At 59.9% G+C, this 23,971-nt stretch overlaps 12 protein-coding genes across 12 annotated transcripts; 3 read left to right on the top strand and 9 right to left on the bottom strand.

The window, feature by feature from the left end:
- Window positions 1-337: 337 nt before the first annotated feature.
- SDRG_05359 (hypothetical protein) lies at window positions 338-2,155 on the bottom strand. Its single transcript, XM_008611072.1, has one exon. It carries the CDS (start codon window positions 2,120-2,122, stop codon window positions 455-457), a length of 1,668 nt encoding a protein of 555 aa, XP_008609294.1. The 5' UTR covers window positions 2,123-2,155; the 3' UTR covers window positions 338-454.
- A 1,055-nt stretch (window positions 2,156-3,210) lies between these two features.
- SDRG_05358 (hypothetical protein) lies at window positions 3,211-5,112 on the bottom strand. The gene has a single exon (XM_008611071.1). It carries the CDS (start codon window positions 5,089-5,091, stop codon window positions 3,478-3,480), a length of 1,614 nt encoding a protein of 537 aa, XP_008609293.1. The 5' UTR covers window positions 5,092-5,112; the 3' UTR covers window positions 3,211-3,477.
- Window positions 5,113-6,045: 933 nt separating this feature from the next.
- SDRG_05357 (hypothetical protein) lies at window positions 6,046-9,500 on the top strand (the record flags this gene model as incomplete). The annotated part of the gene is made up of 3 exons (XM_008611070.1): window positions 6,046-8,716; window positions 8,767-8,879; window positions 8,928-9,500. 3 exons carry the CDS (start codon window positions 6,046-6,048, stop codon window positions 9,498-9,500), a joined length of 3,357 nt encoding a protein of 1,118 aa, XP_008609292.1.
- SDRG_05356 (hypothetical protein) lies at window positions 9,479-10,252 on the bottom strand. Its single transcript, XM_008611069.1, has 5 exons — window positions 10,110-10,252; window positions 9,913-10,065; window positions 9,753-9,857; window positions 9,672-9,707; window positions 9,479-9,627 (listed from the first exon to the last, which is right to left on the bottom strand). The coding sequence occupies exons 1-5, from the start codon at window positions 10,218-10,220 to the stop codon at window positions 9,535-9,537; spliced, it is 498 nt and encodes a 165-aa protein (XP_008609291.1). The 5' UTR covers window positions 10,221-10,252; the 3' UTR covers window positions 9,479-9,534.
- A 22-nt stretch (window positions 10,253-10,274) lies between these two features.
- Window positions 10,275-11,237, bottom strand: SDRG_05355 (hypothetical protein). The gene has a single exon (XM_008611068.1). The coding sequence runs from the start codon at window positions 11,127-11,129 to the stop codon at window positions 10,353-10,355; it is 777 nt and encodes a 258-aa protein (XP_008609290.1). The 5' UTR covers window positions 11,130-11,237; the 3' UTR covers window positions 10,275-10,352.
- A 390-nt stretch (window positions 11,238-11,627) lies between these two features.
- On the bottom strand, window positions 11,628-12,634 carry SDRG_05354 (hypothetical protein). The gene has a single exon (XM_008611067.1). It carries the CDS (start codon window positions 12,582-12,584, stop codon window positions 11,673-11,675), a length of 912 nt encoding a protein of 303 aa, XP_008609289.1. The 5' UTR covers window positions 12,585-12,634; the 3' UTR covers window positions 11,628-11,672.
- Window positions 12,635-13,146: 512 nt separating this feature from the next.
- On the bottom strand, window positions 13,147-14,652 carry SDRG_05353 (hypothetical protein; the record flags this gene model as incomplete). The annotated part of the gene is made up of 1 exon (XM_008611066.1): window positions 13,147-14,652. The coding sequence occupies one exon, from the start codon at window positions 14,650-14,652 to the stop codon at window positions 13,147-13,149; it is 1,506 nt and encodes a 501-aa protein (XP_008609288.1).
- Window positions 14,653-14,876: 224 nt separating this feature from the next.
- Window positions 14,877-16,065, bottom strand: SDRG_05352 (hypothetical protein; the record flags this gene model as incomplete). Its single annotated transcript, XM_008611065.1, has 5 exons — window positions 14,877-15,074; window positions 15,124-15,242; window positions 15,290-15,830; window positions 15,875-15,946; window positions 15,994-16,065. 5 exons carry the CDS (start codon window positions 16,063-16,065, stop codon window positions 14,877-14,879), a joined length of 1,002 nt encoding a protein of 333 aa, XP_008609287.1.
- Window positions 16,066-16,329: 264 nt separating this feature from the next.
- Window positions 16,330-17,543, top strand: SDRG_05351 (GTP-binding protein YchF; the record flags this gene model as incomplete). The annotated part of the gene is made up of 2 exons (XM_008611064.1): window positions 16,330-16,651; window positions 16,702-17,543. The coding sequence occupies 2 exons, from the start codon at window positions 16,330-16,332 to the stop codon at window positions 17,541-17,543; spliced, it is 1,164 nt and encodes a 387-aa protein (XP_008609286.1).
- Window positions 17,544-17,550: 7 nt separating this feature from the next.
- SDRG_05350 (hypothetical protein) lies at window positions 17,551-19,351 on the bottom strand (the record flags this gene model as incomplete). The annotated part of the gene is made up of 4 exons (XM_008611063.1): window positions 17,551-17,912; window positions 17,964-18,169; window positions 18,212-18,326; window positions 18,371-19,351. 4 exons carry the CDS (start codon window positions 19,349-19,351, stop codon window positions 17,589-17,591), a joined length of 1,626 nt encoding a protein of 541 aa, XP_008609285.1. The 3' UTR covers window positions 17,551-17,588.
- Window positions 19,352-20,362: 1,011 nt separating this feature from the next.
- Window positions 20,363-22,237, bottom strand: SDRG_05349 (hypothetical protein; the record flags this gene model as incomplete). The annotated part of the gene is made up of 7 exons (XM_008611062.1): window positions 20,363-20,545; window positions 20,589-20,990; window positions 21,032-21,200; window positions 21,251-21,385; window positions 21,430-21,573; window positions 21,616-21,721; window positions 21,772-22,237. The coding sequence occupies 7 exons, from the start codon at window positions 22,235-22,237 to the stop codon at window positions 20,363-20,365; spliced, it is 1,605 nt and encodes a 534-aa protein (XP_008609284.1).
- Window positions 22,238-22,458: 221 nt separating this feature from the next.
- On the top strand, window positions 22,459-22,912 carry SDRG_05348 (small nuclear ribonucleoprotein E). Its single transcript, XM_008611061.1, has 2 exons — window positions 22,459-22,595; window positions 22,648-22,912. The coding sequence occupies exons 1-2, from the start codon at window positions 22,533-22,535 to the stop codon at window positions 22,849-22,851; spliced, it is 267 nt and encodes an 88-aa protein (XP_008609283.1). The 5' UTR covers window positions 22,459-22,532; the 3' UTR covers window positions 22,852-22,912.
- Window positions 22,913-23,971: the final 1,059 nt, after the last annotated feature.

Genomic DNA, 23,971 nt, shown 5'->3' with positions numbered 1-23,971 from the left:
AGGCACCGATGCATTTGCCAAGTTGAGACTACTGGCACCGGTTTGGCGACATACTAGTATGCGTCGAGGCTGTAGCAGGCCTCTTTCCTGCAACATCCACACGTTGCGATCTTCTGGTGGTGTTATCCGGATGTCAAAATAAGATCTTGAACAGCATCGTCCACAAGTACAGTACATGTACCTCACGTGGTGTACCTTTTTGCTCTTCTTGCTTGACCACTGTGAGTGTTGAGTCTATGAACAAAGCCCTCAGCGTTGCCATCGCACGTTGCGTTTTACGTCGGCAGAATGTGGGCATTGATCATACCGAACTATCGCACTCGTTTCCAACCACTCCTTGCAGAACACATGTGTTTATAGTCGAAAAACGACTAATCGTTTGGCAACTGAGCGACTCGATTCGAATGGTGATATGTTAGATACACAAAGAAGATGAAGACGACGAGTACGGTTCTCACGGGCTGCTGCACGAGCAATCGTCGCCGTACTTGGGCACGTTCGTGGCCGTCAAGTGCGCGTAGTAGTCGGGGCTCTTGGCGTCGCGGCGCCACTGCTTCATCGCGATGAAGACGACAAGCATGACGCCCGCGAGCACGAGAAGACTGCCAAAGCGCGAGCCCTCTTCGACGTACGCGTGCACCGTTCGGCGCACGGCCGTCGACATGAGCGACGCCTCGGACGTGTCGACCGAGACGTCCTCGCCGCTGAGGTACTCGAGGTTGTCCTTGGGATACTCAAAGCCGCGGCAGAGTTCGTCGCCAAACACGAAGCACTCGAAGAGGTAGAGCGCATGCAGCGGCCGCGTCGCGGGGACCATGTGGCCCGCGCCTTTCACCGTCGAAAACGTAAGGCCGTCGTACTGCTGCGTGTAGCCGGCGAGCTGCTTGTCCGGGCCAAACCACGCATGCCACTTTTTCAGCACGTTGAGGCGAAGCCCTTGGCGCGAGATCCAGCGCTCGGTGCCGATAAAGTTGACGACCGAGTCGGCGTCGCCGCTGTAGATGAGTGTTTTGAGGTCTGTCGCGAGGATGCGCGGGTACAACGGCAGCGCCGACGAGCTCCGCGTGTACATGCCCGCGATCTGCTCGTTGCAGTCGGTCCACGGGACGACGCCGCCGTAAACGTGGATTGCTGCTTGGACGCTGGGTTGACGAAGGTACTTTTCGGTAAACTTGTCGGTGCACGGCGCGTATGGGCCACGGTGGCCGCTCGCGAGCTTGCGATACTGAAGCGCGCCGACTTGGCTGTTTTGCAAGAGGCACACGTCGCCGTAAATGTAGTACGGGTTGAGGTTGTCGGTCTGCACTGACGCGATCGCGTCGCGGACGAGGTTTTCGCACTCGTTGGCGCACGTGACGTTGGGGTTCTTGAGGCACGGCGTGTCGGCGTACAAGCCCGCGTACTTGCCAACGTCGTTCTTGCAGATCGACCGGAGCTCGTCGTACGTCTCGATTGAGATCATGCCGTGCGTGTAGTAGTACTCCATGTAGGCGTTGCCGTCAATGACGTCGTCCGTGACAGGGTTCCCGATCGCCATGCCCTCGAGGCTGACGCCGTCGAGCGGCGACTCGATGAGCTTGGCCACGAGGTACGGGATGTACTGCCCCGCGTAGCTCTCGCCCGTGATGTACAGCGGCCGGTTCTTGAACTCGCTGTACTCGTCAAAGAAGAGGCGAAGGAACTCGTGCGCGCGGTCGGCTGTCGTCGCGTCGTTGTACTCAGTCGCGTTGAGCAGCGGGTGGCTAAAGCCGACGCCAGCCGGCGACTCGAGGAAGAGCATGTTGGTCTTGCGGTTCCATGCGTACGGATTCCGCTTGACGCTGAGGTCGCTCTCGACGACGAACGGCCCGAGCTCGGTGAAGAAGCCGCCGAGCGACGAGCAGCCGGGGCCGCCGTTGAGCCAGAGCACGAGCGGGTCGACTTCGGGGTTGGACTCGGACTCGACGAACCAGTAAAACATCTTTTGGCCGTTCGAGGGTAGGACGAGGTGGCCGGCGTACTGGTTAAAGTTGATGGGCTTGGCGTCGTCGTAGCCAGGGAGGGCCTCGATGGCGTGGGCGTGGGCGCCGTCCTTGGCGGCGACCGCCGAGCACGCGAGCAAGAGTAGTACGAGCGCCAGCATGCCAAAGATATACTGACCGTGGCAATGCAGCGCAGCCACAAGATGGGGCCGAGTCGCCGGATGGCAATCTCGCCGCCGATTGGCTCAAGAAGGCCATCTGACAGTCAATTGCCTTAAGCAAGTACGTTTGCACCCAATCTCGAGGGCTCAAGAAGCCACAGTAATGCGACACCAGCTCTATTCTGGACCTGACCATCTTGGCCAACACTTGGTCCGCGTCCGTCGCCTGCTTTTCTTGATGCGTCGACTCTCCGACGCTGAATCGTCCGCCGTAGTCGCCCCTGCACGAGCAACTTGCCCCTCCGCCCGCGCTGTGAGCCCAAGGATGACGATGCAATCGCATTTGGAGAGGACTACCGGTATGATCACAAAAGTACTCGATCCTTCCAGATGCCTTCCAGCGGCAAATAGACATTCTGGAAGGGAAGGCGAAGGGCCAGTGTACTTGGATTCGGCAATTGACGGTTGCGCGCAGCTGGACGCATCCCACTGTGTGGATGGATCGCGATCGGCGCTGGGCCACGTGGTTCTTAGTTGAACCTGTGCACTGCAGCGTGGTGCGCTGGTATTACTGTGGTGAGCGAGATGGCGAGATCGCTGGACAGCGATGCATGTAAAGAAGCTCGTAGTAGTAGTAGTAGCAGCACCTTGCCGGTCACCATCGTCCAGATGAGCACAGTGGACGGCACCCATGGGGCGAGTTGTGTCATATTCGACCGCGACCAAGTTGTACTCTGTTGCTGCCCGTTCTATCCAATAGTACCCGGTGTGGAGACCATGTCAAACGCTGGGCGACCGTCAAGCACCCAAGCACGCGCGTTGGAGCTGGTGGGAGCCTTTCGAGGTCGAAATGGCCTACGAACGAGGCGCAGCTGCTTCGACAAGGGGATATGCGGGTGTCGCATTGCGTACTATCTCCGTACCGTGTTTATGCGGCGCTGGTTCAACCCCTACCCCTGGATTCGATTTTTCATTTGCGGTTACTATACTAATACAAACCGTAAGCTCAAAGACAATGTTGAGCAGGCAGGACAGCAGCGTGCTTGGATATCTCAGCCCTGGACAAAGCTTTCTTATGTTCTACCGCGCGTGGCGGCGTCTGCGACTGGAGGTCGCAGTGCGATTTAGGGCGTGAAGGACGGGCAAAGAAGACTTCATCTGCAAGTGAGACTCCGGAATCAGCCGAGCGTCGTCATTGCAGTAGCTAGTGCCACCGGAGCCACGTCTTTCTCGTTCCATTTTCTGACGAACGCACTCGATCCTCACCGATTACTTAACCAACGTACGACTGCAAACCATACCGATCGGCTACACTCGCTCGACTAGTCGAGATCCAAGTACTTTGGATTGAACGACTAGCACGTCAACGGTGTCTTCTCCTCGAGGTCCGCGTACTCGCGCTTCTTGGCGCGCCGCCGCATGACAAACACAGCGCCCGAGATGATCGTGCCAACGAGGATAAGCGCCACGGCAAAGAGGCCCCAGTTCATGCTCGACTCGCCCGACGAGAGCGTCGCCTGCGTCGTCGCGTCATCGTCGTCATCGTCGTTCGTGTACGTGACGTCGGCGCCCGTCAAATACTCCAAGTTGTCCTTGGGGTACGCAAACGTGTTGCAAGTCTCTTGGCCGTAGACAAAGCACTCGAACATGTAGAGCGCGTGGAGTGGGCGCACCGCAGGCACCATGTGGCCCGCGCCCTTGACCGTCGTAAAGTTGAGGCCTTGGTACGCTTCCGTGTAGCCCGCGAGCTGCTTGTCCGGGCCAAACCACGCCTTCCACTTGTCGACGACGTTGAGCTTGAGACCGCTCGACGTGATCCAGCGCTGCGTCCCGATAAAGTTGACGACCGAGTCGGCGTCGCCACTGTAGATGAGCGCCTTGAGGTTCGCGTTGAGAATGCGCGGGTACAACGGCAGCGACGACTTGCTCCGCGTGTAGTTGATCGCAGCGTGGCCAGCGCAGTTCTTCCACTCGACGTGGCTGCCCGAGACGTGGATCGCGGCTTGGACTTGCGGCAAGCGCAAGTAGGATTGCGTAAACTGGTCGGTGCACGGCGCGTACGGGCCGCGGTGCAGCGGGCGAATGTCGCGGTACTGCAGCGTGTTGCCTTGGTCGTTCTGGAGGAGGCACACGTCGCCGTAGATGTAGTACCCGTTGAGCTTGTCCGTTTCAGCTTGCACCATGCCCTCCGAGACCGCCACCGCGCACGAGTCGTTGCTCGAGCGGTCCGAGAAGACACCGGCAAACTTGGCGAGACCGTTGAAATTGCACTTTGCCTGGATGTCGGTGTACGCCTCGATCGAGATCATGCCGTGCGTGTAGTAGTAGTCCAGGTACGCTTCGTTGTCGATGGCTTCGTCCGTGTACGGGTTGCCGATCGCAAAGCCCTTGAGGTTGAGGCCGGGAATCGGCGCCGTCAAAAGCGCGTCGACGAGGTACGGGATGTACATGCCGCCGTAGCTCTCGCCCGTGATGTAAAAGTCGCGGCCGGCGTACGACGGGTACGCGACGAGAAACTCGGCGAGGAACTCCCGCGCGCGCGCGGTCGTGAACGCGTCGTTGTAGTCGGAGGCGTTGAGGAAGGGCTGGCTAAAGCCGACGCCGGACGGCGACTCAAGAAAGACCATGTTGGTCTTGCGGTTCCAGCCGTACTTGTTGCGCTTGACGCTAAGGTCGCTCTCGACGACGAACGGCCCAAGCTCGGTGAAGAAGCCGCCGAGCGACGAGCACCCGGGGCCGCCATTGAGCCAAAGCACGAGCGGGTCGGTGGACGGGTTGGCTTGGGACTCGACATGCCAGTAAAACATCTTTTGGCCGTTCGATGGCAATGGCATGTGGCCCGCAAACTGGTTGAAGTTGATGGGCGCCTTGTCGTTGTAGTTGGGCATGTCTGTGATGTGGTGCGCGGTCTGGACGTCCATGGCGCTCGCCGCGACGACCACGAGCGACGCGATGATCGAGCGCTGCATCTGCGGCTTGGAGGCAAAAAGGCAAATGAGATCTGAGCTCGCACCCAGCTCCACCGGGAGCGGTCAAATATATTACGAAGCTTTTATTCCACTTACAAATACCAAGATAACGAATTAAATTACCTCGTTCCGACCCTGTTCACGTTCAGATTTCGAACGCCGGCGCCAAGTTGAAGTGCCTCTGGCGGCCGCGCTGCGCGGTACGACGAAGGCAACCAACAAGAGTCCTGTGTCTCTAGTAGGTCCGCTAGTAGGTCGTCGCTTTTGCATAGTTCATACTCGTTCAACCCCAAGGCGGGCTGTGGGCACCACACGGAAGCTTCGGAAATCAGGTTGCCCAAGGAAGCCGCGCGAACGTTCGATCTTTCAGGCGTTTGCATCCGGCTCAGGCGGATCCGATGGCTGCTGCGAAGATATGTGGACGTGATCATGGCGCCAGCTTCAACTTGCGTCGCAGGTTGTGGGCGCCAGCGTAGCTGCGTGGCGCTGCTTCGACTTACGGAACAACTGCCGCCCCTTTTACCTACGGGCTGTACTAGTATGTAGCTGGCCTGTCGTGTAGCTTCGATCGAGTTGCTAGGTCGTACCGGCCTTGCGTCAGTGCTGGAGCGCTGCGGTTGCGATGCGAGAGCAGTCGCCTTCTCGTCTAGTCGACGGCAAATAAACTAAAGTCGAACGCGAGCACAGCGCTGCATTGAAGGAGTCGGAGTGGGTTGTGCAACTGCAAGTCGTCCGTCGTCGTCGCAGTTGCTGGGAACAAACTGGCGCACTCATTTTTGGCCAATCGCCGTTGTTGAAAATGGAATCTTGCAATGCGATTGGTCAAAAGGCAGCGAAGGGTGACCTCTGAAAAGCCATATTTTATAAGGAAACGTGGGGCGTGGCAGCGAGGTCCGTTTTTGGGGGACCTCTTTCGACGCATATCCATACATTGTCGTCTCGGAAGCAGCCGCCATGGACGCGAACGAGCTCCAGCACTTTGAGATGCTCTGCACCGCGCTGTACCAGTCGGCCGACGAGCGCGAGCGGTCGATGGCGCAGCAGAGCGTCCTGGTGCTGCAGAGCTCGGCGGAGCATATCCCGCGCTGCCAGCACATCCTCGACAACTCGACCAACATGCTCGCGCTCCTCGTCGCGAGCACGAGCCTGACCAAGCTCATCACGACCCACTGGAACAACTTTACGCCGTCGCAGCGCATCGACATCCGCAACTACGTGCTCGGGTACCTGGCGCAGAAGGGCCCGAGCCTCGAAAAGTACGTGACGGTCTCGCTCATCCAGCTCGTGTGCCGCCTCACCAAGTTTGGCTGGTTTGACGACGAGCAGTTCCGCGAGCTCAACCTCGAGGTCTCCAAGTTTCTCCAGGCGACGGTCGACCACTGCATCATTGGCCTCCAGATTCTCAACGAGCTTGTGACCGAGATGAACCAACCCGTGACTGGCCGCAATCTTACCTTCCATCGCAAGATCGCCGTGGCCTTTCGCGATGCGTCGCTCTTCCACATCTTCCAAGTCGCGCTCACGACCGTCAAGACGCTGCACATGAAGAGCATTCCCGGCGCGACGCCCGACCAGGAGAACCGCATGGCCGACTATGCGCTCGGCCTCGCGATCAAGTGCCTGTCCTTTGACTTTATCGGCATCAACCCCGACGAGTCGGCCGAAGATGCGGGCGCGCTCCAAGTCCCGACGACATGGCGCGCGATCATCCAAGAGCCTGAGACCATGTCGCTGCTCTTTGACTTTTACCACACGACGTCGACGGCGGCGTCGCCCAACGCGGCCCGCTGCTTGGAGACGCTCATGCTCCTTGCGTCCGTGCGTCGGTCGCTCTTCTCGCCGGACCAGGAGCGCGCGGCCTTTCTCTCGCGCCTCCTCACGGGCATTTGCCGCATCATTTCGATGCAGCAGGGGCTCTCGGACCCGGCCAACTACCACGAGTTTTGCCGTCTCTTGAGCCGCCTCAAGTCGAACTACCAGCTCTCGGAGCTCATGAAGGCCGAGTCGTTCCAAGAGTGGATGGAGCTCACGCCCGAGTTTACGGTCAAGTCGTTTACGCAGTGGCAGTGGTCGGCCAACTCGGTGCACTACCTTCTCGGTCTCTGGTCGCGCCTCGTCGCGGCGCTCCCGTACGTGCGCACGGAGCGCAACGGCGCGGCGTCGATTGCGTTTCTCGACAATTCGATTCCGCGCATTGTGCAGTCGTACGTGCAGTCGCGACTGGACTCGGCGCTGGCCGTCGCCGCCGATGACGCGGTCGACGACCCGCTCGGCGACGAGGGTAGCTTAGCCGAGCAGTTTGATAAATTACCAACGATTTGCCACTACAACTACCGTGTCGTCGGCGAGTACCTCCTCACCGTCTTCGACACGACGCTCACCCAGTACCGCGAAGCCGCCGCGCTCGCCATGGACGCGCGCATGGACGACGACGACGACTCGCTCGCGCGCGGCATGCACGGCCTCGAGATGCAGCTCGCGTGGCTCGTCTACATTGTCGGCTCGATCATCGGCGGCCACTCGTACGCGTCGCCCCAAGCCGCCGACGGCGACGAAGTCGTCGACGCCGACCTCAGCAACCGCGTCTTTGCCACCATGAAGATTGTCGAGCACCGCTTGATCTCGTCCGGCGGCCGCACCAAGTGCCACGTCCACCTCGAGCTCGCGTTCTTGCACTACTTCAGCTTTTTCCGCCGGAGCTACATTGGCGAGCAGCACGGCATGCCGTCGGCGCCGACGCCGACCCTCGCCGCGTCGCCCGTGGCCTCGCCGCTCTCGAACCCGCTCCTCGGCATGTCGCCGTCGGACTCGAGCATGTCGCTCAAGACCAAGACGTACCAGCGCATGTTCGAGCGCATGGGCTACGGCGACCACACGGTCGTTGTCAATATGATTGTGACGCACATTGGCCAAGACCTCAAGTTTTGGGGCGACGAAGAGAAGGTCATCAGCAGCACGCTGACGCTCTTTCTGGACATTGCGTCGGGCTACTCGTCCGGGAAGCTCCTCCTCGGGCTCGACACGGTGCAGTACCTCATTGGCCACCACACGGCCGACGAGTTTCCGTTTCTCGCAATCCCGAGCAACACGCGCCACCGCACAAGCTTTCACTCGACGATCTCGCGGCTCCTCTTCACGACCGCGTTTGACGAGAGCTCGGACCGGTTTGAGGACTTTGTCAAGCCCATGGAAGACGTGCTCAACACGCTCATGCACGTGCAGAACTACCGCCAGCCGGACGTGCGCGAGGCGATCATTGGCGTCTGCCGCGACCTCCGCGGCGTCTTCATTTCGACGCACAACAAGCGCACGTACAACTGCATGTTTGATTTGCTCTACCCGACGTACATGCCCATCTTTGCGAAAGCGGCCGACGTGTGGTATGACACGCCGTCGGTCATGAACGCGCTCCTCAAGTTTCTCCAAGAGCTTGCGTACAACAAGAGCCAGCGCGTCGTCTTTGACCAGAGCTCGCCCAACGGCATCCTCCTCTTCCGCGAGCTCAGCCAAGTGATTGTGGCCTACGGGTCGCGCGTGCTCCAGAACAACCGCGCGCTCCGGGACCCGTACGCAGAAAAGTACAAGGGCATTTCGCTCTGCCTCGGCATTCTCTTTCGCGCGCTCGGTACTCCCATTGGTTTGCTCTCGATTGATACAAACTTGATATTTGTCTAGGGGGCAATTATGTCAACTTTGGCGTCTTCAAACTCTACAACGACGCTGCGTGGGACCGTGCGCTCGAGGTGTCGCTCCAAATGGCGCTCTCGATTCCGATCGACGACCTCATCGTACGTTGCCATTTGATACATTGATACTTATCTCGATCGGTGGCGTAGAACTACCCCAAGGTCAAGAACGCGTACTTCTTCTTCCTCGAGATCCTCTTCCGCAACCAGCTGCTCTCGGTGGTCGCGCTGGACGTTAGTGTGTTTTCGCAGCTCGTGCAGTCGCTCCACGAAGGCGTCAACTCGTACGATTTGACGATCGCGGCGCAGTGCGCGACGGCCGTGGACCACCTCGCGTCGCTCTTTTATACGGAGACGAAGAAGAAGAAGGACTCGCAGCTCAAGCACTTGCTCTTGAGTCACTTGCAGGCGTCGCCCAACCTCTGGTCGACGCTACTGTCGTCGCTCTTCAACATTTTGATCTACGGCGACGCGTCGTCGCAGTGGGCGCTCTCGCGACCGATCTTGAGCCTCTCGCTGTGCAGCCCGGACGCGCTGCAGGCGTACGAGCAAAACCTGGCGTCGTCGCAGGCCAACGACGCCAACAAGGTGCTCGTGGAAGAGGCGTTTGCAAAGCTCTACAGCGACATTCTCCAGTCCCTCGAGGCCTCGAACCGCGACAAGTTTACGCAAAAGCTCGGCCAGTTCCGCAACTCGCTGCGTGGCTTTCTCACGATCCAGTAGTCGAGTCGACTAATATATTCTCTTTCCACTACACTCACAAGAGCGTCGGCGACGCTTCGTCCGTGGTGCGGCTGCTCGAGGTCGGGCTCGCGATTAGCACCTTTTGGTAGGTGCCACCGTCGCCCTTCTACTCATGTTGTGTTATTTTGATGCCGAGTCGAGCATGTGTACCTTGGAGTAGTTGGTAGTAGGAAACGAAATCTCAATCTAAAATGAAGCTCAAAGCCCGACGAGGCGAGACAGTCGCCGTACCCAGGACCGCCCGCAGCGCTTGACAAACTTCCACTCGACGCCGACGTCTTGAAAGCACGGGCGGTGGTTGATGCGGTCGATGAGCGTCCGGGCGTACTGCTCTGCCTACAACAAGGTTGGATCAGGCGTCGTCGGTGGTGGTGTTGAAGGCGGCACGGACGTCGCTGATGCACATGTGGGGGCAGAGGAGCGAGAGGCCGCCGGTGCAGACGCAGCACGCGTAGCCATAGCAGACGCAGAAGAGGCACGGCCAGTAGTCGGTGAGCGTGTTGTTGATCTGGTTGATGGCGTGGCTGAACTGCGTCTCGTCCACCTACAACCTCAACAAAAATCCACGCGTGGGCGCGTGTTGCATACCAGATGGCGCAGCTCGTGCGGGAACTCGTCGTCGTACGCACGCGAGACGCCGTTGACGAAGCGCATGTGGGCGGGCATGAGGCGCACGGTCGTCCGCCCGGGCATGGCCATGGTTGCTTGGGTCTCGTGGAATGGTATCTGGAAGATGGTTTCGTGTTTTAAACATGCAAACAAACGACACGTGGTTTATATGTTTAAAACGCATAGCACACAACAAAACTGGCAAATAAATACGACCGACGCTCACGACGACTGGCGCGACGACGCCGACGACGACGACTGCTGGAGACCGACCATCTCGGTCAAGATGACAAGGTCCTCGTGCGACCACCCGTCGGGGAGACCGGCACCCGGCGGTGGCGGCGGCGGCTTGGCCTCGTCGGGCGGCTCCTGCTTGATCGCCACGTGCGCCGCCTGCGCCATCGGTGGCAGCCACCGGTCGGCCGAAGGATAGGCGCTCGTGTTGGTGGCGTTGTGATAGGACATGGACGCTTGGAGAGGTGGCAGCATCGGGGACTCTATGGTGCGCCGCATCTCCATCTTGCCCGGCGGCGGTGGCCGGGTCCAGCTGTAGTTGAAGGAGGTTTGTGCGTCCGGTGAGTGCATTTTGGCGTCGCTGTAGTCGCTGTAGGCATCGTCCCTGGTGCTTTGTACATCGCTGCTCCTCGCGCTGTGCTGGTCCTCATGGCTTGCGTCCGGTGGGGCAAACGTGATCGGGTGTACCATGGACGTCGCGTGCGTCGGTGTCGTGCGTCGCGCCATGCTCTCAGCATGCAGCAGCCGCTGGACGCTTGCATTGGTCGGCGCTTGCAGCTTCTTGAGGCGGCGGCGCTTGATGTCCGACTTGCGCTGGTTCTTGTTGTGTTGCAACCGGTGCGGCTCGCAGAGTGTGTGCGGCTCGCCATTCTCCTTGAGCGTCCGCTCGTTCATGCACCGACCGCTCTTGTACTTGCACTTGCCGCGGTACCCGAGCAGCGGCCCGCCGTGCTGCGGCGGCCACTGCGACGACGACGACGACATGGTAGTGGTGGCAGAAATGCTGGCCACGTTGAAGGAACTGACCCAATCTTCTCGACCAAGAAGTGTGGAGAATGCTCGCGGAAAGGCCAATCGGAGGCTCGCGGCTTGTCCCACATACATGAAAATTTAGAGCCGCCGGATGCACATCCGGACGTCCCGCGCCGCGTCGCCCGCGCCAACACCGCGCGCCTGCCTGACGCGCCACTCGTCACGCCATTGAGGACGCGCCGAGAGCACCCAACGTTGTCGCTCGCGAGGGCCTGCAGCAGCGCTGGATTGCGAGGTGGTTGGTGGCGTCCGCGCTGGCAGCTGGGGGCGCGGAAGCACCCGTAGCTTCTCCGCCCAGACCACCACAATCGCCCCCAGAGGCAGTTGCCAGAGGCCAGCGCGCCGTCGTGCTGGCGGCGCTAATATTTGGCGCAACCCCAAGCACGCTGACCACCGCATCGAGCTAGCTTTACGGTCGAGCGACTTGGCTACTACTGGCAACCCATTCTGTCTGGCGATCGCAAGAGACGTTTTTCAACATTTCAAAATTCAGTGTCATATCGCAATACACTGGTCGTCGCCAAATGCCGCCGCCGACGACGACGTGGGTGCCCAGTCGGCGAGGCGCGGGAGTTTGAGCGCCATGGGCGACGGCTGCGGGTTGAGCACCGGAATCATGACGCTTGGTGGACTCGACGGTACCGATGGCCGCATTGGCCACGCGTTCGTAAGGAAGAGCTGGGGCAGCTCCTGCAGCACTAGCTGCTGCGCCAACGTCGCGGTCGCTGTCGACTTGAGCGTCTTGAGGCGGACGAGCAGCGCAGTGACCGCGCTCTCCACCGTCATGTACGCACCGCTGTCGATTGCAATGTGCATGTCGCCGAGGTGCAACGCGTCGGAGGCTTTCTCTCGCCGCCGAACGAACGCGGCAACGTCGTTGATCAAGTGCTTGATCTTGGAGCTCACGACACTCGACATGGGCTGTTTTAGGAAGCTCTGGAGCACGTAACGTCGGTCGCTAAAGTCGGGCGACGAGGCAGCTTCGACCGCCAACAGCACGACATGCAGCCCGTCCATAGTCTTGTGCGACATCTTGTGGTGCAGAGAGCCATGACGTTTTGCCAAAGGCGACACGACCGGCGCCTCGGACGCATCAGCGCGCTTCCGTGGCGTCTTGGCCTTGGTGGTCATCGTCTGCAGCATCGAGTTGACCTCCTTCTCTTGCTTGGCAAAGTACTTTTGTGCATGTGTGCGGATTTGCGTCACGCTGCGCGTCTTGACGACCTTCCCGACGTTGAACCACTGCCGCCCGTACCTCCGAAGGCCGTCGAGGAAAAGGCCGTGCTCGGCGTCGGTCCATCGGCCTTCGTTGTGGGCAGGCTTGGGCGTGGGTGGCTTGGCACAGCTTGTGTTCCCCGCAGGCTGCATGCTCACGAGCGTGTTCTCGGTCTTGATGCCCACCAGCATATTTGCACTCTGCGGCGGGAGATCTTCCGAGTTGGCAACGTCGCAGAAAGGATTTCAGAAAAAGAGTGGCTAAAAATGGAAAGATTTCGGTGTATCGATCACGTGGATTGGTCCATTCCGAACCAAACCCGACAATCTCGCCCAATCAAAAGCAGCCCTTTTTCGAAGCCCGCGATCTTTCGACATTTTCGCACCGTCCACGGGCGCAAGATGCTGTCAAGATTCGTGCACACTCGCGTGGCGGGTGTCGTAGACACTAGTTCTTCTTCTTCTTCCTATTTTCACCTCTCGTACGTTGCAGCGGTTGTGCTGTGGACCGTCCTGACGCGGCCAGCCACGCCCACCAATCGCCAAGATACTCGGACACGTGGCAAGAAGCTACTTGTACATGTGCGACGATCCAGATCTCGTCACATGCCAACGAGAGCACTCGTGGCGGCGTTCTTGAGGCACGGCCATGGCCTTGGTCGCTCACAACACGAATGAAGGTCACACGTGTATGCATAAGATCGTAGTTGTCGAGTGTTGGTAGTGAGCGCGAATATCTACGAATCTGCGAGAGCTAGACAGAGTGCAGCGCAAACGAGGTGGTGTCGCTGTCGCCGAAGATGAGTCCTTCGGCGCAAGCCTCGTGCGAGCCTTCGAGCAGCGGCTCCTGCAATGGCCGGGGCGCCGACGGCGCGCGTTTGTAGGACGACACCGCGGCGTAGAGCTCGCTCACAAAGAGGAGGAGGCCCACGCCAAACACAAAGCCCGTGATGGCCGGTATATCGCTGAGCAACTTGGCGACACTCCACTCGGGCGTGAACGCGTCGCCGCCGAGCGCCGTCACGAGCGCGACCGATTCGAGCTTACTGTTGCTGCCGCAGTGCGCACGCACAAAGCCAATGCGGTGGTTGTCCATGTCGTACATGATGTTGTGGTCCTGCAGCATCGACGCGCCAATGATGGTCGCCTGTGCAAAGTCCTGAAAGAAGATCGTGGCGGTGTACGTGTCGCCAAAGTCGTGCACCATGTACTGCGTCGGCGGGATGCACATACTGGCGTCGTTGGCAAACTGGAAGCAGATGCTCGGAAGCGCTTGCAGCTCGAGCCGCGACAGCGTGTAGTCGCCGCCATCAATGTACGCCGCGTGCTCCGAGTCTTCGCCGACGGCCGCTGTCCACTGCTTTTGGAACCCCGCCTTGGCCGCGCTCGGAATGTACACAAACGTCGTGCCGCTGTCAAAGACGCAGCCGCGGTGTGCGTTGTAGATGCTCGTGTCGACGTCGACTTGGTGGCCGCCGACCGATATCGACTCGAGCGAGACCGTCCAGTAGCTGTAGCCCGTGTCCCGGAGCGGTGTAAACACCATGGTCTCGGACGGGAGGTTGCGCGAGACGTCGAGGCCGCCAATCACCATCGAGCCGCCGTCTTCGGCGATGCACTGCGAGAAGCCGCGGAGCGTCGTGACACCATCCATGAAGAACTGGACGTGGACCGCGTCCGGGTCCTGGCTCATGCCCATGATGCCGTCGGCGCGCTGCGAGAGAAAGGCGCCGGACTCGCTCTGCATGCAGCCAAAGACGAGATTCGCGCTCAGATCCGGGCGGTCCTCAAAGTACGCAGTGTCCTGAACCTTGAGCGCTTTCCAGCCCGAGCCCTCGACATACTCTTCGGCGAACGCGCAATGTTCGTCGCTCGTGCACGACTTGCATGGCGAGAAGCCGCGCTTCTTGTTGTCGGCGCACGAGAGGTACGACGCGCTGTCGCCCATGACGTAGAGCGGGTTGGTGTGCCGAGCGCCACAGTCGACGCAGCCCGTGCACGGAAAGGCCGTGTCGGCGCTGCCCGTGTCGACGATGAGCAGGCGCTTCTGGTGCCCGAAAAAGATCTCGACCGAGTGCACCCCTTGGCCGAGCACGAGGCTCATCTCGACGGCCGCAGGGTTCTCCTTGAGCGACTGCAGCATCACCTCTTCGTGCGTCGACGCGAGGCGTGTGAGCTCCAAGCGGACGCCCGGTGGGTACGCCGGCATGGCCGACGCGGTCGCCGCGACTATGGCCGCCATGCACAAGCTGCGCACCATCCTCATCCTACGACCTCGGTGGATATTTGGGCCAGGTGTTTCAGTATCCAAAGATACAAGACCCGCGACTTTGCATTTTCGAACGCCAAAGATAAACAGGCAACCGCTCAAGATCGCAGCGTTGCGATCTTCCTGTTGCCGTTTGGTAGAAACTTTAGTAGAGAGCACTAGTACTACGATGTGTACACTGTACAATGTGTCCTCTAACCGCACTGTACGGCGTGCTAGCCGAGGGCGACGTCCATGGTCATCATCACAATGAACCCGACAATGGTCCCGATGGTCGCGAGCTTGGCGTTGCCGCTCTGGTGCGCCTCGGGAATCAAGTCGTCGACGACCACAAACACCATGGCGCCGGCCGCAAACGAGAGCGCGTACGGCAAAATTGGTTGGACGTACACGACGGCAAATGCGCCGAGCAGCTACGGACAAGCGCATGAGACAAAGGCGACGGAGCATCGACGAACGTACGCCGCCAATGGGCTCGACGAGACCGCTGAGCTGGCCCCACATGAACGCTTTGAACGGCGGCATGCCCTCGCGGCGCAATGGCATCGAGACGGCGAGGCCCTCGGGAAAGTTCTGAAGCCCTAATGATGGCCCCTGAGCATTCAAGCTACGGAACCGAAGAGGCTACCAATGCCGATCGCGAGGTTCACGGCGTTGCCAAAGGTCGCGGACGACGTGTGCCCGATGCTGCCAAAGCCGACGCCGACGGCCATGCCCTCGGGGAAGTTGTGCATCGTGATGGCAATCACGAGGAGGACGACGCGGCGAAAGCTCATGTCCTTGGCCGAGACAAAGCTCTGGATCGCGTCGTCGTGGACAGCGTCGTCTTGCTTTGACGGCGCCTCATCATCCGGCGCGTCGTTCTTCTTCGTCTTGCGGCGACGCAGCCCGTCCGAGCTTGTCGACCGCGTCTTGTCGGGCGTCACCGCCGACACCTTGAGATCGTCGTCCTTCTTGTCCCAGCTTTCCGGCTTCGTGTCGAGGCCGAGGAGCGGCAGCACATGCTCTGTCAAGAGCATTGACCCCGCGCCCAAGGCGAAGCCCACGGCGGCGGGCACAAACGCCCAGCGACCCTCGGGCCCGTACAGCGGCGACTCTTCGGCGATCTCAATCGCGGGCGCGAGGAGCGACCAGTACGAGGCGGCGAGCATGACGCCAGCGGCAAAACCCTACGGCGAATGAGGCATCGTCGCGACCTGGCCATGCATGATACCAGCATCGAGTCGAGGATCTTCTGGCTCAGCTCTTTGTTCTCGACGTCGAGCACGAAGACGAGCGCCGAGCCCTAGAGGCGACAAGTCTAGAGCCACTGCATTGACCATGAAGACGTACGGCGGCGGTGAGACCCCATGTCACGAGCGTGCCAAGGAAGGCCTGGAAGACGGGGCTCACTCCTTCGATCATCGAACACGTATGTTGGAGTATGAAGGGTCCGTCGCGTGACCGCAATCGCCAGACGAGCGCAACACTGCAATACAAACACCAAGTCGCCGTTTCGCCCAGGGGTGGGTACAGGATAAAAGCACGCCACTTTTCGTTACAAATCGAACGTGATAGAGCTGGCATAATGGAATAGTTGGGTGTTTTTATACACAGTGTGCGTGCGCGTGTTTCTGGCCGGTCCAGTGACCTGGATTTCCTGCGCATTCCTGGGCCATCACTCTTACGATGATGCTCCAGCTGACCCAGCGGTCGACGCCGGCGCTCCAAGCGCATCTCGCGCGCCGCTTCCACCGCTCCGTGGGCATCGTGGGCATGCCCAACGTCGGCAAGTCGACGCTCTTCAACGCGCTCACGCGCACGGAGCAGGCGCAGGCGGCCAACTACCCGTTCTGCACCATCGACCCCAACGTCGCCCGCGTCGGCGTCCCGGACCCGCGCGTGCATGCGCTGGCCAAGATGGAGAACTCGCAAAAGGTCATTGAGACGCAGCTCGAGTTTGTCGACATTGCCGGTCTTGTGCGTGGCGCGTCCAAGGGCGAAGGCTTGGGTACCCGACCGACGACGATCCGATGAGCTTTCTCAGCCTCTCTTCCTTAGGTAACAAGTTTCTTGACAACATTCGCCAAGTCGCTGTCATTGCGCACGTCGTGCGCTGCTTCGAGGACATCAACATCCTCCACGTCGAAGAGAGCGTCGACCCGCTCCGGGACCTCGACACGATCCGCACGGAGCTGCTGCTGGCCGACCTGCAGACGGTCGAGCGCCGCCTCGAGACGCTCAAGAAGAAGAAAAAGTCCACCGAGCCCGGCCTCCAGAGCCTCGGCGTCGTCCTTGAGCGTGTGCAGCCGCTCCTCGAAGAAGGCGTCTCGATCGCCAACCTGAGTTTCGACATCCCGGAGGAGCAGGTGCAGTTTGACCGACTCCAGCTCCTCACGGCCAAGAAGGCCATGTACCTCTGCAACGTCTCGGAAGATGACGCAGCCTCGGGCAACGAGATGACTGAGGCCGTTCGCAAGCAGGTCGAAGCCGAAGGCAGCATGTGCTTGACCGTCTCCGGCGCCCTCGAAGAAGCCGCGTCGGCCTTTGAGGACGAGGCGAGCCAGATGGAGTATCTGCAAATGGGCGGCCTCGAAGAAACGGGCCTCACGCGCGTGATCCGGGCGTCGCAGAAGCTGCTCCAGCTGCAGAGCTACTACACGGTCGGCGAGAAAGAAGCCCGCGCGTGGAACATCCCGCAAGGCGCGACGGCGCCGATGGCGGCCGGCGTCATCCACTCGGACTTTGAGCGGCTCTTCATTCGCGCCGAGACGGTCTCGTTTGACGCGCTCACGAAGGCCGGGAGCATGAAGGCGGCCCGCGACCAGGGCCTCGTCCGGTCCGAGGGCAAGGACTACGTCTGCCAGGACGGCGATGTCTTCCACTTCCTCGTCGGTCGGTAAACCATCATAGACAAAATGCAACACGCGTTATGCAACTTGACTATACTAATACACGCGGTGCGCTTCCATGCGCTGGCTCAGGTCGTGGTACGTGGCGCGCGTCCGGCGGGTCGACAGCACTTGGAGAAGACTGAAGCATGCTACGCCCGAGAGCGTGCCCAGAAGCATGGCCCAGTTCGACGAGGCCGATGACGACGTCGACGCACGCAAGCCGGCGGTCACGACGATCGAATCGCTGTCGCTCGGCTGCTCGGCGCCCGTCAAATACTCCAAGTTGTCCTTGGGGTACGCAAATGTATCGCAATTCGCTTGGCCGTACACAAAGCACTCGAACATGTAGAGCGCATGGAGTGGTCGAATCGCGGGCACCTGCATTTGATGGACATGAGTTGTCCAGCTCAAAGCAAGTGTGTATAGGACCATGTGGCCGGCCCCCTTGACGGTCTTGAACGTGAGGTGCTCGTAGTCTTGCGAGTAGCCCGCGAGCTGCTTGTCAGGGCCAAACCACGCCGCCCAGGGCGACGTGACGTTGAGGTGCAGTCCGTCGGCGCGCCCAATCCAGCGCTCGGTGCCAATGAAGTTGACAACCGCGTCCGCGTCGCCGCTGTAGATGAGTGCCGAGATATCTGCTCACAACGCTTAGCAACAGATTAGAGCTGCGCGAGTACCAGAGGAGAGGATGCGTTCGTACTTGGGCAACGCCGACGATGCCCGGCTGTAGACCTCGGCAATGTTCATGTTGCAGTCGCTCCATGTGACGTCGCCTTCGATGTGAAGCGCTCTCTACGTTGGCGGATGCGCATGGCACTGCATGACTCCGCACGTACCTGCACGCTCTTGAGGTTGAGATAGTCTTGCGTGTACCGGTCGGTGCACGGCCCGACCTTGCCGCGGTGCATGGGCTGCAAGCTCCGCGCGCGGTGGAGGTGCAGCAAGTCGCCTTGGCCGTTCGTGATGAGACACACGTCGCCGTAAATGTAGTATGGGTTGAAGTAGGACGCGTCGGACGTGATCGGCGTGCTCGCCACCGCGTCTTGGCACGCCGCCGAGCAGTTGGCCGTCGAGAACATGCACTCGGAGAGCTCGTCTGCGCAGGAAGCGACGATGTCGTCGTAGCTCTCCATCGAGATGAGCGCGTGGGCGTAGTAGTAGTCCATGTAGGCGTTGCCGTCGATCTTGGCGTCCGTGAACGGGTTCCCAATCGCGTATCCCTTGAGGTGAATGCCGGGAATCGGCGCCGACACGAGCTTCGCGACGAGGTACGGGATGTAGACACCGGCGTAGCTCTCGCCCGTGATGTAAAAGTCGCGGCCGCTCAAGTGCGGGTACGTGCCAAGAAACTGCGTCAGGAACTCGTACGCGCGGTCGGTCGTCACGTCGTCGTTGTACTCGGTCGCATTGAGCACGGGCGTGCTGAAACCAACGCCCGATGGCGACTCGAGAAAGATCAAGTTGGCCTTGCGCGCCCACGTGTACGGGTTGCGCTTGACGTTGAGACCGCGCTGGACGACGAACGGCCCGATCTCAGTGAAGAAGCCGCCGAGCGACGAGCAGCCAGGCCCGCCGTTGAGCCAGAGCACGAGAGGGTCGGTCGACGGCGCCGACTGCGATTCAACATGCCAGTAAAACATCTTTTGGCTGTTCGAGGGCAGCGCGAGATGGCCGGCAAAGTGGCGAAAGTCGATCGGATGCTTGGCGTCGTAGTGCGGCAACGCGTGGATTTGATGGGCTGCCGCCTGCGACGTGAGCGGCGTCGCTGCGACGGCCGAGACAGCTATGCACCAAAGCGCAACGACACTGCGATACATCTGCTTCTCGTTGATGCGTCAAAAGTGAAAATGAAAATGGAACGAGCGGCACGGGTGGTGTGGAGCTTGGCCCACTACACCGTACTGCGCCACAGGAGCTTTGTATGGTTGCGATCTTGAAGCAGGGCTAGGGTGGGCCTTTCTAGCGGTTTCAAGTTGCACTTGGGACGCAATCTTTCGAAGACGCACCTGTTAGCGATTCAAATACGAGTCCATCAGGACACTGCGGAGACGAGGCGACAGTGGAAGCCGCGCTTCGTCCTCGTCGCTGCTACTACTGCTACTGCTACTACTGCTACTACTGCTACGACGACGACTGCAGTTACTGGCAGGTGTTGCGATGGGGCGGGCAGCGACGACGGGCGGCGCTATCAAGTCGAGAGAAGTCGTCGTGGCTCGTCGGCGGGAACGGAGGGTAGCAAAGCGCGCCTGCAGCGTTGTGGTGGCTATTGGTGGCTTGGAGGAAGAGGTCTAACCACAAAAAGAACCCGAATGAGCTTCGGTCACAGAGCCCGGACTGAGCCCTGTTTATCGTCGTACATGAAGTGATCGGCCGCGAAGTCGCGCCAGCGTCACGGTCTCTGCACGAATGGCGTCTGAGACGGCCAGGGTAGGTCTCTCGGAATGAGCTTCGTCTGTCTCTCTTGGGCTGGGTGGCAGCGCGTCGTCATTGACTACGACAGAGATGTCGTCAAAGAGCAAGACGCAACCCAGGTCTTCGCAGAGGGTGGCGACGTTCCAAAATATGGCAGCTGTGGTGTCCAGCAGCGTCTCGTTCTCGGGCGAGTACTCGGACAGCAGCCCGTCTTGACAGCAAAGGCGGAGAGCAGTCAAGAGCGCATCGACACCTGTCAAGAGGTCGGTGCAGCCACCGTCGTCGTCGTCTACGTGCTGGTCACCTCCACGTTTGCACTCTACGTAGCTCTACCCATGTCGAGGCAGTAGCCGTCGCCCGGATCCATACGTTTCGCACGTGAAAACGTCGAAGGTTCATGCTAGATATGCTTATTCTTATTGTTGTTGCTGCTGCTTTGGCGCCGAGACGCTGCGACGGCGGGTGACGCCCTTGGCGTGGTCGCGCTCGAGCTTCTTCAGCATCGCGTTGGTCACTTTGATCGAGAGCGCTGTCGGGAGAAGCGTCGTCTTGTGCAGAATGCTCGGGTTGTCGCCAAATGTGTTGAGAAACACCATCATCTACAGACTCAACTTCCATAGTGTTTTCACTCGAGCAAGATACCTCGTCGATGGACTTGCCCATCAAGTGGGGCTCGGCGAGCTTGAGCATGCCAAGCGCGGCGCGGAACATGATTTTCCAGCTGCGCTCAAAGAGAAAGATGTCCCAGATCGCGTCCAGCGTCTCCTTGGGCAGCGCGTTGAGGTACAGGAAGAGGGTTTGGAACCACCCAACAATGTACATCTCGACCATGACGTGCTCGGCTTCAAAGTGGTCGTAGAGGGCGGGCAGCGCGGCTTGGAAGAGGCACCGGAACTGGTAGCAGTGCAGGTGGAGGCGCGTGAGGCCCGGACTGAACATTTGCCGGAGCCCGTAGCTTTCAAAGAGCGCGACGAGAATCCAGAAGGTCGCTTCGACTTGGACTTGGGTCGCAGCGGCGCGCTTCTGTGGCGACGCCTCGCCAAACTATACCAACCGATGAGCTTTACCGCAGAAGCTTGTGCCACCTTGCGGTCGGCGGCCTTGACGTGCTCCAGGATGTGCGCCGTGATGTAGTCCATGCCCTGGCAGTACCCGACGTCGGGGAATCGACCTGCCAGCGCGTGCAAGATCGCGCCGAGCTGCGTCTGGAGCTCTTCGTCCGTATCGATCGACGCGGTCCAGTCGTTGGACGACCTAGCGTCGTGTGAGAGGCCGCTGCCGCCGTCAACGCGACTGCTACATACCGGCGATGGGGCGCAACACGCCCGTACGTGCGCGTGACATCAGTCTGGATCGCGTCGGTCCACTCGCCTTTGGACAGCGCCATCTGCAGGTACGTGTCGTAGTCGTGCTCGGCCGCCGCGCGCGTTGCCTCGACACTGGTGTCGTATGTTGAAAGATAGGAAGAACGAAATGGCCGCACCTCGTGAGGTGGCTCCAAAAGCCGATGCGCACTTGGGGCGAGAGCTCGCCGTAGCGGACGCAGTAGCGCCACACGTGGCGCTCGGCGTGGATGTGGCGGCGCGTTGCCAAGTTGAGGCCCGTGCACTGTGCGACGGTTTGCACACTAGTTCATAGTTCAGAGGGTCAGACGCGAGTGATACTGTACCTTCCGAGATACGTGAGGATCGTGTAGAGAACGATGGGCGTGTCCCAGCAGATGGCACTCGGCGCTCCGTCGTGCGTCAGCAAAACGCTCTTCACATGGCGGTACTCTAGAAAGCACACAAGGTGCAGGATCGAGCCGTGCAAGAGTTGTTCGTACGCTCGAGAAAGGCCGTCGCATGGCCGAACGATTCTTCGTCAATGAAGACGATCATCTGCGAGTCCGACATCATCTCGGTCACGAGGCGAAGCCCCATGGCTTGGAACCGCTCGGCCTGGATCTGGACTTGGACCGACGAGTAGGAGAGCTTTGTCTTGAGGATGCTCATGCCCTCCTTCGCGCGCACGAGCGCTGGCTGGAGGCCTTCTGGTACGCTCGTGTTGCGCAGCTTCTCGCGGCCCGTTGTTGCAGCGGACGTGGCTTTGCTACTGATCTTGTCCTTGAGTTGGAGGAGCTGGGGCGTAAGGTGGTTCTTGGCCGCCATCGCCGAGCTCTTGACCTTCTCCATGCGCTGGTACCATCCGCCGGGCGCCGATGGCGGGGACACGGGCACCTCGACGTCGCTGCTCATGGACGCCCGCGTCGACGACGACGGCGAGCTCGGTGGCGGCTCTGTCGTGCTCATCTAAGTTTAGGCTCGAACCGACTTGGATATTTGATTTCCAATTTGAAGTGGCTTCGTTTTACGTAAAAATGATGGCCATTTTGCGAAATACGGTATTTTGCTACAAACAGCAAGATAAACAGGACGGGAAATCCAAGCTGGGGCAAGGCATTGTCCATCACGAGGTTGGATTGGCTGAAAAGCAAGATATGGAGCGCTTGGATTGGCTGTCTGGTTTTTATTTTGGATTGGTCGAGTGGCTGTGGGGTTTGGCAAATTCGAAAATCAGCGGCCGACGGCAGCGACGACGGCGACGATGAACAAGGTCCAGAAGCCCATGACGCAGCCGATCAACTTGATCTTCCGCTTCCTCCAGAACGTACGCGAGCGCTCTCCATGACCTTCCTCGTCTCATGCATCATCTCTTGTAGAAAGCGCGGGTCCAGATCTGGCTGTACGAGCAGGTCAACACGCGCATCGAAGGCCGCATCATGGGCTTTGACGAGTACATGAACCTTGTGCTGGACGACGCCGAGGAGCTCGACGTCAAGAACCTCAAGCGCACGCCCCTCGGCCGCATCCTGCTCAAGGGCGATACCATCACGCTCATGATGGCGGCCGACGGCGCCAACTAACTCCGCCCATTATTCCTAAGTACTACCTCTATTGTCTCAATCGCTCGCCTTGAAGCTACGACATCTTGTTGGTGGCGAGCCAAACCTGCCGAAAGCAAGCGGTCTGCGTTGTGCACGCATTGCGCCTCGCACGCCGATGGTGCCAACTGCGCTCGTTCGCGTGACGGCGCGTGCTGGCAGATCACGATATGGAGCTTCGTTGCGCAGTGCTGCAACAGAACGTGCGCCCACTCGGAGGTCGCATGTCTATTTGCGCACGTCGCTGCACAGGATCTCGCCGTCTTGCAGGCGATACGTTCTTATTGAAGCCGTTGCCGGCTGTGTAGAGATGTGCGTCGCTTCTCTGGCCGCCATCGTAGTGAAGGCGCCGTCGTCGTCTCTCTTCCGCTCGGCTAATGAATGCGAGCCCGTCGATGGGCGCCAAATTTGTGCAATTGGGTCGATCCAACCGGGCAAGTCCCAAGTCCTGGCGTCGCCCAACCCTAGGACGGGTCCTAAACGAGGATATTTGTTTTGAAACTAGGCTATTTGTTTTGCCCGTTCGGACTGTACTTGTACATTGTACATTCATACAAACGTTAAGCTAAAGCGTACGTACGGCTTCTTGGACGTCAAGTGATCGGTGCACGCCATTTCGGAGCGGAGGCTTGTGATTGGCTCGCGACTTCACATCAAGTTCCTGGCGACGCAGAAGATCGTGCGTAACGTCGTGGAACATGCGACGTAATAGCAAATAGACTAGGAACGGACGGTTTGTATGGCGCGAGCCGAGCGAGCTCAGCCCAGCCCGCAGCCGGTGTCGTTAGATAGGACCGACGTCGTTGTTAGATAGGACCGACGCTGTTCAGTTTGTCTTTTTGTTCGGACCGACATGAGGGTCCTCGCGCTCGTAGGTGCCATCGCGCTCGCGTCGGCGGCGACGACCACCAAGGCACCCGTGCCAACCCGCGACCGCTTTAACGGCGTCTGTTCGAGTGACGCAGACTGCACAAGCTTTCCCGGCACCGTCTGTGTCCAGATCCTGGCTGGCGACTACTCGCAGGGCAAGTGCACGCCCAACTATGGCACGCGCCCGGTCTGCCGCGGCGGCCAAGCCGGTCTCTGCCCGTCGTACCAGGAC

The sequence above is a fragment of the Saprolegnia diclina genome (genome assembly GCF_000281045.1).
Source record: "Saprolegnia diclina VS20 unplaced genomic scaffold supercont1.14, whole genome shotgun sequence".
Classification (NCBI taxonomy): domain Eukaryota; phylum Oomycota; class Saprolegniomycetes; order Saprolegniales; family Saprolegniaceae; genus Saprolegnia; species Saprolegnia diclina.
The sequence above is the reverse complement of the archived record's forward strand: the minus strand, read 5'-3'. Positions and strand labels throughout refer to the sequence as shown.